The 13,278-nt window shown below is 58.5% G+C and overlaps 1 protein-coding gene across 5 annotated transcripts in view; it reads right to left on the reverse strand.

Moving 5' to 3' along the window:
• Window positions 1-2,252: 2,252 nt before the first annotated feature.
• Window positions 2,253-13,278, reverse strand: part of NSMCE1 (NSE1 homolog, SMC5-SMC6 complex component) — a 33,021-nt gene continuing 21,995 nt past the window's right edge. For 3 of the 5 annotated variants that reach the window (XM_060122167.1, XM_060122166.1, XM_060122168.1), the window contains exons 3-8: window positions 10,796-10,917; window positions 9,949-10,026; window positions 8,593-8,739; window positions 3,897-4,013; window positions 2,949-3,069; window positions 2,253-2,470 (exon numbers count right to left, since the gene is read on the reverse strand). In XM_060122167.1, coding sequence (XP_059978150.1) covers window positions 2,391-2,470; window positions 2,949-3,069; window positions 3,897-4,013; window positions 8,593-8,739; window positions 9,949-10,026; window positions 10,796-10,917 — 665 coding nt within the window. In that variant the 3' untranslated portion in view covers window positions 2,253-2,390. Of the gene's footprint in view, window positions 2,471-2,948; window positions 3,070-3,896; window positions 4,014-8,592; window positions 8,740-9,948; window positions 10,027-10,795; window positions 10,918-11,531; window positions 11,863-13,278 lie in introns of those variants that run through there. The other 2 variants (XM_060122164.1, XM_060122165.1) reach the window with 2 other exon arrangements.

Genomic DNA, 13,278 nt, shown 5'->3' on the forward strand with positions numbered 1-13,278 from the left:
TTGGCCTTGGGAGAGAGGAAGGGGCTGGTGCAGCACGAGCGGAGGGCGCTGAGGGAATGGGGAGGGCAGGGCCTGGACTGTGGCAGCGGGGGAGGGATGAAGGTGCTAAGCAAGGAGAGACGAGGGGTGATCACACCGCTGTGTGAGAAGAGCCCAAAGCGGGAGACTGCAGGCCGGAAGAGCGGTCAGTGTCCCCGGTCCAGTAATCCGTGGAGTGACACGCTTGGGGCACCAGTGGGAGGGCAGAGCGGTGGGAGACAGGCTGTGCCTGGGGGCAGCAGGGCCGGATCACCAAGGCCTTGAGTGCCAGGCAAGTGCTCTGGAACTTGGGGTTAGGGCTTTGGTTGGGCCGTGCCAAGGGGTCCTCAGGAAGTTCATGCTGGCGTCACCGCAGGGGAGACTGGCAGCAGGAGGGCAGTGTCCCAGCGGCAGGTGCTCAGAGCTTCCTTGACACCTGCGTGGTGTGACCCTGCCTGGCCTTGACCGCCCAGCCACCTGCCCGGACAGGCAGGAGGGCCACGGCGTGCTGCTCTGCTTTTGGGCCCTGGCCTCCATTCCCCCTTGTCCGGAGCAGCATTGTGGAGGATGCCCTTCCTCCCAGGAATGCAGCCTTGGAGGGTGTGTCAACCCGGAGCCCTTCCTGCACCTGCATCTTGAGGGCGCATTGGGAGGACGAACAGAACAGCTGGAGCTGCTGTGCAGTGGCTGCAGTCCCCACCGTGCCCGGGGAGTGGGTCTTCCCCGCCGGAATCCCCGAGCCCAGGGTCCATGTTTTCTCAGACCCTCCCAAGAAACCCCCTTTCTGGGTAAGCTGGCTGGGGCTGGTTTCGGTGGCACAGCTGCGCCCACCCGCCCGCCCGCCAGTCGTGGCTCCCGCAGGGCTTCACCCAGGCTTGTGTTTGCCTTCAGAAGGCTGGCCCAGGGGCCGGGCCGGCGCACAGCTGAGCGCCTCTCGCTGCCTGGGGGTGGGCCTCAGGGCCCAGGCCGGACCCGGGTCCCGCCCCACAGCGGGTTGATGCAGGTGAATCGGGCAGAGGGTCCTTGCCGCACGGGTGGAGGACACCCCACCCTTTGGGCGCCCACATTCATTCCCTCTCTCCCAGGTAACAGCGTCTTCAATTTGCTTAGAGAACCTCCTCACTCAGCCACGTGGCTCGGGAGGGGCTGCCCTACTCACGGCTCAGAGGTGGCCCAGGCCGAGAGTGCCCATTGGACTATCCCACCCTCCCCCACAGGTATCCAGATTGGATGTTTGCTGGGATGGAGGAGCCACTAAATGAGGCCCGCCCTCTTCCTCCTGACGGCGGGGCCTGGGTGAGCGAGGCCTGCAAGTATGGAAGCCATTTTGCTACCCTGAAGAAAGAGGCTGGATTTGCTGGAAGACCGTGTTTTAGGTGCCAGCGTGAGGCCAACACTCACGATAACAGGGCAGAGAGACAGGATGCCTGGTGACATCACTGGAACCACTAAGTCACGCCTCTCCTGAAGGACCTCCTCTGGCCAAGCCCTTCCTTGTTTAAGCCACTCTGAGTTGGGTTTGCTGTCATGACTGAAGGGGTCCTGATTGATTCTGGGATGGAAGGGAGGCGAGACAGGGAGTCAAAATAGTGCGGCAAGTGTGATGGTCAGAGACGCGCGGGGAGGTGGGGAACTGAAGTGGAGGTGGTGAGAGCCTAACCAAGATCTAAAGGGTGGACAGGTGTTGCCCGCAAGGGCGGGACACACGAGGGGAGGGCAGGCAGGCTGGGGAGACGTGTGTGCAGAGGCCTGGCGGTGAGGAACACGATGGTTCGTTCAGGGACAGAAAGAAATGCCATGCCCTGGAAGGTAGGAGGGGAGAGGGGTGCGGTACATGGGGCCCCATCGCGTGGCCCGGGCCCGCGGGCAAGGGCAGTCAGCAGGGGCGTGCCAGGCCACCTGGCATGGTGGGAAGGTGACTCCGCGGGAGAAGCCTGGAGCCGGTGGGTGACGCCGTTCAGGCCGGTGCGTCTTGGGCCAAGGAGGGTGCAGCCCGGGGGGCGTCGGGGGGGCCAAAGCCAAGGCCCCCACAAGCCCAAGTCGGGCCGGCCAGTGTGGGTGGGATGGGTGACCACAGCTGGGGACCGAAGGCAAAGCCGCCCTGAGCAAGTGGCCTCGGACGGTGCTGGGCAGGAGGAGCTCTGCCAGCCTCGCTCCGGAGCCCAAGCCGGGGGGCTCCCAACTCTCAGTGAGCTCCAGGAAAGAGGGGCACCCAACCACAGACGAGGCCGAGGTGGCTGCTTAGTAAGTTTATTCCAAACCTGTTAACAAGTGAACGTAAAAGATAAAGGAGGTGGATCACGGGAAACACGAAACTGATGCCTCTCTTCCAAACGGGGCGTGCCAGTCACTCCCCTGAAGGCGGTGGCCGGCTAGTGCTGCCTGGATCGCAAGGAGCTTTTGTTCGATTTGGAGATGCTGGCCTCCCTCTCCTTCTCGGGGTCAAAGACTTCTGTATGCAGAAAAGCCAGAAAATACTGTGAACGGTGTGGCCGGCTGCCATCCACAGCCACGGCTGTGTGCCAAGGACTCTGTCCTACGGAACATTCTACTCTCCAGGAAGGCAGAATTAGTCCCAGTTGACAGATAAACAGAGGGAGCTGGGGACACCGCTTATACCTCCCCTCCCGAGACAGCTGCCGGGGAGAGAGCCTCGTCTACACCAGACCCTCACATGCCTCAGGATGTCTACCAGGGTCTAGGGAGCCCTGTGGAACAGGGCAAGCAAAAGCTGGCCTCAGCTTACAGCAGAAGCTGCTTCAGCGTGTGCAGCTCGGGTCCTGCGCACACGTGGCGGCTCTGTTGGCGCACCCTGCCTCCCTGCCCCCCGGGGCCCCTGAGGGCCACGCACCACAACTCGGGCACGCTCGCAGCCCTGCCAGCCCAGCCGCCCAGAGGCCAGGAGGAGACAGCGGCTTAGGGACACGAACCTGGTATCTCGTGGGGCCAGTAGTCGTTACAATGGGGGCAGCGCGGCTCCGAATGGGACTGGAAGTACTTGGCCACACAAGGCAAGTGCATCCTGATTCCACAGGTCTCGCAGCTTTGACCCTGAAATGAGAAAGGTGATGGCCGTGGAGCCCGCCGTGTTCATAAACCTTCAGGAAACTGCAAGGAAAACGTCCCGCAGGCTCAGTATTTTTGTCTTCTAGGCCCCAGATTAATAATAAGAACAACCCGTAAGTCTAACTTAGTGCAGTGAGTTTTAGTAAAGAATCTGACGAATGAGCACACGGGGAGGAAGCTCAAGGCTCCAAAGGCCGGAGCGCGGCAGCGAGGGCGGCAGGCCAGGCCCTTGGAGCAGCAAGGCTAGTCCCAGGCTCCCAGCACGTGTGGGTCCTGCAGTGGGTGTGAGGACGGCCGCTTTGCAGAAGGCACTTTAGCAACGTGGAGCAAAGCTTTCAACAGTCGTGTGTGCACTCTGTTCCAGAAACTCCACTCCTAGTAATTCAACCCAAGAAAACAACCAGGTGCCCAAGGATGGACGTGCAAAGAGGCCTATCCCGGTGTAGGTGACGATCGCAAAAAGATAAAAAGGAAACAAACATCCAGCACCGGTCCAGCTGCTCTGCTCTGCAGCCCTACAAAGTACACAGGGGAAAACAGATGACAGGGAAACCATGGTTGAGACAGAAAGGTGTTCACCACACAGCTGTTGAGATAATATGGACCACGCAGAAGACCTCTGAGAGCCTTATCTGGAAAAAAGTAGAAAGAGCCCTGGGACGAGAACAGAGGGACCAGGGAGGAGAGGCGGGCCTTCGTGTGCTCATCCTCAGACACTTCTGCGGAGACGCCCATCTTCTGCTCACGCTGGAGGAAGGCCTGGGGCCCAGAGAGAGAGTTCTAGAAAGTGCCCATCCCCGGCCCTGCGGTACCTGGATGAGGAGGCTGTGACAGATGGTGCAGACCTTCACGGCGTCGGGGTACGTCTCCCGGATGTACTGCCCCATCTCCAGGATGGCCCGGCCGTGCAGGGTGAACTCCCCTTCCTTCTGCAGGGACACAACAGGAAGAGGCATCTTTCATGGAACTGGCGCACCTGGCCCTCTTCCCACCCTGCATCTCTGCTCCCACGGCCCGAGGCCCAGCAACGGGGAGAGGCCCACATGCCCCTCGCTGCACACGCTTTCACCAACCCCAGTCAACAGGCATCCACGCCGGCCTCTTGCAGAACCTCTAGTGGGGAAAACTTAGGTAAGACCTAAAAGGAAACCGAGGCAAGGACCCCCGCCCCCGCATCTTCTTGGCGCCTTCCTTGTGCCTTCACAGACGGGAATCACGGATCTTGCACGGTAGCCCCACGTGTGAGGCCTGCCCAGCCCCCCAGATGAGGACAGAGGCTGGGAAAGGGAGGCAGTGATCCCACAGCATGAACTCCACCCCCTACCCAAGCGCCCACTTCTTCCTCTCCTCCCCAGACCCCCCAGCCCCACCCCCAGGGAGCAGCACAGCAGGTGCCCCCAGCCCTGCTGCCTGGAGCCTCCGAGGGGACCATCCGTGATCACTTCCAGCCGCGCCACTTTACGGGCAACGCTGGAGACGGTCCAGGGAGGCCCCCGGCGTGGCTGGGTGGCATGGCTGGTGGGGCCTCCCGGTTCCCCCAACCAGACACGGTGGAAAGCCAGGACGTACAGAAAACCTGGCTGCGGTAACTACCCTACGGCCAGCTCACAGGGCAGAGGCAGGGGTCACAGAGGCCCACGGACGTTTATTCATGAAAGCCGACTAGTGAAGCAGGAGATGAACCTCTTAACCGTGTTCGTTCCCCTCCGCTCTCCGCGCTGGGGGAGGAGGAGCTGCCGGTAGGGCTCCTGGGCAAAGGGCGCTGGAGGGCCGGTGGGGCCGGTGGGCAGGCCGACGTTGCAGGCTTCAGGAGAAGCCACTACCGGAACCTGCGGCTGCTGGGTCAGCCCAGCACTCCTTCGTGTCTCCGCTCTTCTCCACCTGACGCCTGCAACGAGCGGGGCCCACTTCACACCCCCTCCCCACGGTAAGCCAGCCAGGAAGTGCATTCACTCTGGGCCTCCAGTGGCAGGTGGGCCACCACCCAGAGGGAGACACGGCAAATGGGCGCAGTCAGAGAGCAGGAGCGCTGACCGTGGAAAGCAGGGCGGGCAGGCAGGACGCAGCCCGGGGACTCAAACAAGTGGACGGGGGCCCGGCACGAGGCGCTGGTGTCCCGTGCCGCAGGCTGTCGGGCCAGCCAGGAAGCGGACAGGAGCTCTGTGCCCCTCAGGTGCTGGGCACGGGAGGGCGGGCCTCCCAGGCTGCCCTGGGTCCTGTGGCTGCTACCTTCTCAAAAGCTCCCCAGTCCGTAACAATGCTCCATGTCCACGGCCACCCTCACCCTCCTAACCGCCCTCTGGGCCCACCCTTGCCCCTCTGCAACCCTGTCCAGCGACCTGAGCTCTGCGAGGCCCAGCCCTGTGATGCTCCGCCGTTCTTAGGCTGAAGAACCAAACCCCTTACTGCCCACCTCCAGGCGCACCTTGTCCCCTCTTCCAGAGCGCCCAGCCGTAGCTCCTTGCGCCCACCATGCCCACTCGGGCACAGGCTGCTCCTTCTGCCCTGGACCATGGTCCCCACCCCCAGTCCAGGTGCCTTCTATCCAGCCTTCAGCTGAGTGTCACTTCCTCTGCAGAGGGAAGGTTCCTCTGTTAGCGCTGTCATAAAACCCTGTTTCCTCTCTATCTGTAAAACTACTTCAGCGAGATGCGGGGCTGACCTCCGGCTCCCTCCCCAGACCGTGGGGCGGCCCAGTTTTGCTCACTCTGTGTCCCCAGCACGTGATGCGAGGCCCAGCGCTCGACAGTGCTGTGATAAACGTCTAAGGGAAGAGTTGCATCGACCCTTGCATCGATCCCAAGGAGGAACGCCCGAGGCTGGGGTGAGCAAGTTCAAGTTCAGAGTCAGGCTCGAGCTGCAGTTACTAAACGTCTTCTAGCTGCCTGAGACTGCCCGGTGCTTACTGTTCATGACCCCACTCATCCTCGGGGCCCCGTCACCGGGACAGGCGGCCTGCCCTGGATTTCCAAGGAAGACCCAAACCCAGGTTATCTCCCAGGCCTCACAGCCATCCTTTGAGCTGGGATCCTGCAGTGGGGACTGGTCCCTAGGGTGTGCAGAGATGCAGCTGCCAGCAGACACCCAAGCTCCAAGGATCAGTGCTTTCTCTGAGGCCTCCTCCATATCTTGGGGCTCGCCTGCTGACCCTGACCACCCCCTACTCCGCGGCCCCCTGAGGGGCTGCACAGGTGCCTCAGCACCTCCGTACCCTGTGCAAGGCCAGGGCGGACGGAGCCTTGCGCAGGGTACCGGGCGCAGGGTACCGGGCAGGGCTCTCCAGGTACTTTCGTAACAAAGTGCCGCCAGGTGACATTCCCCCACAGCGTGGCTTCTGAGGAAAGTCCCGTTTCTGAGAGGCTGAGGATAAGACTCAGACATGGTCCCTCCGGTCAAGGTGCTGCCCCAGGAAGACTGGTCGGGGAACTGGCCAGCACTCACCTCGCAGCCCCTCAGCTGTTCCTCGAAAAGTGCCACAGAACTCACCACCACACCCATGCCGACCACTTCAGAAAGCACTCCGCCCTCGCTACACAAACACCTGCGTGCCACCACCGTGCTCATCCTTCAGACGGGAAACAGGCTCAGAGGCGAGAAGCCACTGCCAGAGGTACTGGCAAGGCCAGAGGAGGACCCTGGGGGTGTCTCACCACCATGCCCTCCCCCTCCTCCCGGGTCTGTTCCTTTGTCCACACGAGGCCGGAGGGGTCAGTCAGCACAGGGGGTCCCCGGAGGCCGTCGGGGCTGCGGAGACCAGCGCTCAGGGAACCCCCAGCCCTGGAAGGACGCACCAGCACCTCCACTTCCCTGAGGAAGAAGCAGAGAGCACAGGAGGCAGGGCCCAAGGCAAGTCCAGCGGACCCCAGAGGCGTCCTTTCCTTCTGTCGTCCCTGCTCTGGGCAGCAAAGCATCAGTGCCGGTAAAGTCGGGTGCACAGCCCTGCACCGTGGTGGGACAGCACCTGCATGTGCGAGACACACATGACCACCCTGCGGCCCAGAGCCGGGAACAGAGGCTGCGCCTGGGCAGCAGAGGGCGAGCTTCAGGGGATACGACGGGTGTTCGTACCCACACAGTCCCGTATGAATACTGCTATTTCCTAATCTACGAGGATTTCTTGTATTATTTTGGGGGTAAGTTTTAGATAAATGCTGTTCCCCTGGAACTTCATCTACCCACCCGGTCGCCGTTCAGGAAGTAGTACCTCCAGGAGTGATGAAGTACAACGATGAGGTCACAGTCCCCAGCCTTAGAAAGCCTGGCCCGAGGACACAGCATGGTCAGTTATGACCCGCGCTGCCCGAGAACATTCCATATCACCAGATCCACCCCAGAGAGGAAGAACTGTGACAAAGCAATTGATGGGGACCTGCAGTCACCCAAGCTGGGGCCTGAACGTGGCTCTGCCACTTGCCGGGTGTGGGACTTCACCCTGATCACAGAGCTGCAGTGGGTTTAGCTACAAAACAGAGCTAAGGGGCTCCCCGCCCTCACAGGGCGGCTGCGAGGACCCAAGCACGTGCTGCGCAGACACGCCCAGAGATGCTGGCAGCTCCCCCTCGCCCCGCCCTCGCGGCTGTGGCCTCTTCAGACATTTCCTCCCATCAGGCAAGTACCTCAGGCACTGAACGTTTCTGGTCAGGCTACCAGGGCCCGCCCACCCTCTGAGATCAGTTACTCAGAACACTGTCGCCAGGACTCCAGAGGTGAGCTCCACCCCAAAAGGAAGTGAAGCATCGTGTCACCACAGCAGCGGCCTCCCACCAAATGAGGAAGTTGAGGGACTGTCTTGGCACGTCCTGCCCAGACACAGGCCCCCGAGGGGCAGGACTGTGGTGCACGAGGCAGCGCTGAGCCTGTCTGACTCGCGTTTCTTGGAAATGGTGGCGCATTTGTGGAAAAAGAACTGAAACATCTGACTGCTCCAGCCAACAGAATTAGACACGGGGCATCGAGAAACTTGAACCTCTCAGATTCCTACAGCTCCTCTCCAAACGCTTATCTACACGTCCCCTTTGCTGTTTAAGGGCCACCATCTAACTGAAAGAACCCCACAGCGTTGGCCCTGGGTAACATGACGCTGGCAACGATAACCAGGACGGGGACGGCGATTCCCGGGAGGGCCCAGCACTGGCACCCAACACGGCGGCTCGCCCCGCCCCCAGGGGCGCACGCCACCCCCACAGGAACACGGGGGCACCCGCGCCAGGGTTCAGGCCCAGGGCTGACGCCAGCGCCGTGCTCCTGCGCGCCACACTACGTGGCCTGCCTGGGAGCAGAGTCTGGGGCCCACGGCTCTGCCGCTTCCAGCTGGGGCTCCCCCGGGTCACGTGAGTGAACAGGAGGTTCCAGTCCTCCTCGCAGGGTCACTGTGGGCCTCAAAGCAGAGAAGGGACCCAAACGGGCCTGGCTCAACAGACGTCCGTTAGATACAATATGGTTTTGGAGGAAAAACTGTGATTCATTCTAAAAAGTGAGCCACGCTGGAAAATCCACGGCACGAAGTACCTCAATCAGCCATTTGTTTTGTACGAACTTCTGCAGCACATGCTCGGCTTCCTTCTTCCTCATCTTCTTGCCCTTAAGCTGATCAACCAGGTTCAAAATATTTGTGGAAGATGCAAAGCCAGTTTCTGAGTCAATAATCAGTTCCAACTGGAAGAAACAGATACCACATTCATCTATTAAACTGGCAAAAACAACTTTCAAGCAATAATACCAATTCCGGCAGGGGTGCAGTTATACTATTCCTATCACAGACAGAACTGTAGGACTCTTCAGGAAAATAACTTAATAATATGCATCCAAAGCCATAAACAGTTTTGACCCAAAAGTCTCTCCTGTAACACCATCCCAAATGAATGACCTTAATGCCCCCCCAAATCAAGAAGGGTCACTTCACCTCCCTGAAGATGGAGAAGCTGAGGAATGAATGAATAAGGAAACGGGGCAGCACCCCTCCTACTCAAAGGTGGGCAGGCCATCAGGGCTGGTCTGAGTGGCAGGCTGGAGTCGGGAAGGGCAGGAGAGCAGGGTGGGCTGCGAGAGCACGCTCGGGAGCTGCAGAGGCACTGTGGACCCAGGGCCGCGAGAGGCCGGCCGGCCGGCCAACTGCCCTAACACTTCTGCCCACAGCAGGGCACAGCCACTGGGAAGACAGCTTTCCTGCACACACAGGTGTGTCTGGCATCTTAGAGCCCAGTTCTCAACCCTGGCTGCTGATCGTCCCCAGGGGAGGCTTAGGAAGGAATGATTCTAGGACTCGGTCAGTCCTCAGAGACTTGGACTCGACAGACCTGAGGCCAGAACGTCTGCGTTGTTTTTACCTCCCCAGTTATTACGTTGCATCCAGAGCTGAGAACCACTGTCTTGACCGGGTGCTCAGCCAGGTGCGTGACAAGGTGGCTGAGGGAACAGCTCCAAAGCCAGGCAGGCATAGCAGCGCTTCACAAATGTGCCTCTGCAAACGGGTCGGGGGCACCTTCTTAGAATGCAGGGTCACATTCAGCAGCCTGGGTGGGGGCTGGGATTCAGCCTTTCTAGCAAAAGCTCCCGGGCGATGCTGCCACAGTACCAGGCAGTGACACCTGCTCACCTGCATCACACACCCAGGAGGCCCACTGTTGCTCAACCAGCTGGGGTCAAACCCGGACCAGCCTTTCTTTCCTAGGCAGCCGTGGCAACCTCCCCAGCAATCACCTGGCAGCTGTGAATTCTGGGCGAGGCGCTTGGTGACATCCCCCTGCAAAGGGCTTTCTCGGGCAGCAGTGGTGACCCTCTAAGATTGCAGTTTCCATTTCCAGTGAAAGACAGGTATTCCTGTAAGAAGCCCAGCTGCTGGGCAATGGGAGTTACTGTACTTACAGCCTTTCTAAACAGATCCAGCTCATTCTCTGCAAAATCTGAGGCCATTTTAGAAATTGAAGTTGTTGCAAGATTCACCTAAAAAATAAGTCAGCGTGAGGGTCAGGCTGTGCCCTTCACTTGTCAGTTAATTCACTTGTTGGCGCTCTCTCCCTCCCTGCCTCCCTCCCTGCCTTGCCAGTCACGGAGCACCTGTGTCCCGGTACTGTGGGCCACAGGGATAAATTTGTAACCGGTCTTACGTTACAGGCTTAAACCTATAGCTCAGTCAGTATGTCTAATTTTCAGAGATTTTAGAATTCCCAAGATCGTGCGATATCTTCCAAACTCAGATAAATTCAGGAAACTTGTCTGCATGCTAATGGAGCTTCAAATGCAAAAGGCACTGGGAAGTCTGGCAGTAAATAAATCTGATTTACCGATTTGACCCAGCATTTCCATGTTATTTGATTCTATAACCCTTTCTTCCATGGACAACGTTTGGGAAACCCTGGGCTAGAGCCCCTTTCTGTGTGGGCCCGGTGGGTAGGAGCCTGATCTCCCTTGACAGCCTAAGGTGGTTCCCGAGCCAAGGATGGGGGTTTGTATTTCACCCCCTCCCCTAGCTGGGAGGGAAAACCTGAAAACAACAGGAGGCCCCAAATATGTCTCAGTCCTTAGCGGCCATGCACGTTGTTGCTTTTCCCAGCTTCTATATCTTGTTCTAAATGAAAAGGCATCTTATCCCTTTCTCCCTCCAAGCCCTTGGTGAGGCGGGTGCACCTGCATTCGCCCCAGTAAGGAGGGCACGGGGCTGTCTCCACCGCGGTCCCTCACACATCCACCAGGGGGCTCTGTCTGCACTCACCAGCGCATAAATGGGTCTCCCGTCATCTTCCGTGACGCCTTTCTTTATCTCGATGTACAAAGACTCCAAGACACTGTTAATGTTGTTGATGAAGTCCTCCAACTTCTCTACGGTAGCAGTGCCTGGAAATAAACAGGCAAAAGCAAAAAAGGGGGAGGGTGCTCCATCAAAAAAAGTGCAGCTTGTTTCGACCCCGCTGTCACCCTGAACACGGGACAGCAAAGCCAGAAATGGGTGGAGGCCCTGGTCCTGTTGGGTGAGCGCCAACGCCTGTGGCTTCTTTCTTCCTGGAGCAAAGAGCGCTGTGAAGTACAAACGCCTGGGAAATGGCATCTGAGCCTGCTGAGGTCTTCCTGTCTTGGCTAGCAGCCCTCGGCCTCCTCCCCAGCCCCAGTTCCCTGCCACCCTGTCACTGTCCCCACTCAGCACCTCAGTGCAGTGGGCATCACAGCCTGACTCCTCCGTAGAGCCTCTGCCCCTGCCTGTCCTCGTGCACGCGTCAGGTCCACCTCTATCCTTCCTCCCTTTATTCGACATCCAAACACACATCGAACACTGACACACCTGTGCTGGCCCGGGGCTGCGACAGTGAAGAATAACGACGACAGGGTAAGAACAGCAGCTCACACGGAGCACCTACCCCGGGGAAGGCCCTGATCTGAGCACTTTTCAGCACTTTTCATTACTGAGCACTCAGTAATGAACCCATCCTGCCTGCAGAGGGGGGCTCACTCACCCAGCGTTACACCGCCAGGCACAGCGAGCAGCGGGGAGCCCTGACAGCACGGCCACAGCCCCTGACCTGTATGCCAGCCACCTCGTGCTGCCCCTGGTGACGCACAAGGCAGCAGCACCCTCTCCAGGGCCACCAGCCTGTCAGAGGAGGGGGTACGGACAAAGCCCGGGGAGCACCGCAGGGGGCTGGGGTAGATGGACAGCAGACTGGCAGGGGAAAGAAGGACGGCTGGGAAGGCTGCGGCGGCAGCAGCAGGAAGCAGATGGCCCAGGGCCCCACGGGCTAGGGGGCGTGTGCCCTTCCTCCTGTGGGACATGGGAGCCTCTCAGAGCTGGAAGCACAGGAGAGACATCGTCAGCCTTGGGTCCTGGAATCACCCTGTTGTACTGTGAGACTTTTTTAAACCAAACGTATGTATTACTGTTTTCACTTATTAAAATAATTGATTTCAAAAGATTTGTGCCTTAGAAAAATCACTGTAAGAAAAAAATAGCGGGAAAACAGACAATATATAACATTATGTTAAAAACAATAATAAAACTAACAAAACAATATGCAGGAAAAAGGCCAGGAAGGTTACCCACAAAACTGATGAACAAGGCCATTGCTAGGAAGGGAACTAAAATGAGGAGGTCATCCCAGGGCACTTGAACTTTATCTGTTTGGCTTCTTAGAAAGGTACTTGTAAGCTCCTTGTATAGCTAAATATTATGAAAGTTTAAAAAACTAAACGATCACACTGGTGGCAATGGCGGTTGCAGCCACGTAAAGTCGGCAGCTGTGACACAGGCACAGCGTCTGCTGAGGAGGCCCAGAAAAGCTAATGACAAAGACCCGGACAGAAATACTAATACGTGAATCACAGGCAGGATCTAATCTTCCTTTACAACTAAAGTTGCTTAAGTTAAAGAAAAGAAAAAAAAAGCAATTTAGGGAATTCCCTGGCACTCCAGTGGTCAGGACTCTGAGCTTTCACTGCCGTGGCCCGGGTTCAGTCCCTGGTCAGGGAATTAAGATCCCTCAAGCTACGTGGCATGACCAAAAAAACAAAAAACGATGAGGAAGAAAGCAATTTAAAGAAAAAATTTGTATTAATAAACAGGTGGTACTCGGACGTGGCAAAAATCCTAACGGTAGCGTGATGATGAAATCTGGCCACAGCTGCTGAAACACCATGATCAGAGGAGTGAAACACGGTCACATTTCCTGCCTCCGTGCCCTGCTCATGCGCCCTCCTCCTCACTCCCATTGACCAGTTACGAAAGCCAACTTGCAGGGCACTTTTTTCCACGAGCTGTTCTCTGCTGCCCCGGCACGAAGTGCTCCTGTGCTCTCCTCCGCTCCCACACCATGCAAAGCATCTCGCCCCGGTGTGTGGGGCCAGCTACCACGGACGAGCCACGCGCCCGGCTTGCTGGAGACCCTTCGGCCCCCGGCAAGCACCCGACTCGAGCCTGGGAAACTCAGGCGCGGGGCCCCCAGGCACGAGGAACCATCTCCTGCCCACCAACAGGGCCTCTGCTTCGGGAGCCAGCCCGTCCGTCCCAGGTGACGCAGTGGCAAGTCTCACATCCCCCTGAAAGCGACAATTCACATTTTCCACTGAAAAGGCCTCTCCTGGGTGTCGTTCAGAAGAACGTACTCTGTGGGCAGATCAAAAGCATTCTGCTACCTCGGACTTTCCTCGTCAGCACGGAGATGAGCTAATAGCCGCCCTGAGCTTTCCCCTCTCCTACCACCTCCAGTT

This window comes from Lagenorhynchus albirostris, chromosome 15 (assembly GCF_949774975.1).
Source record: "Lagenorhynchus albirostris chromosome 15, mLagAlb1.1, whole genome shotgun sequence".
Taxonomy (NCBI): Eukaryota; Metazoa; Chordata; class Mammalia; order Artiodactyla; family Delphinidae; genus Lagenorhynchus; species Lagenorhynchus albirostris.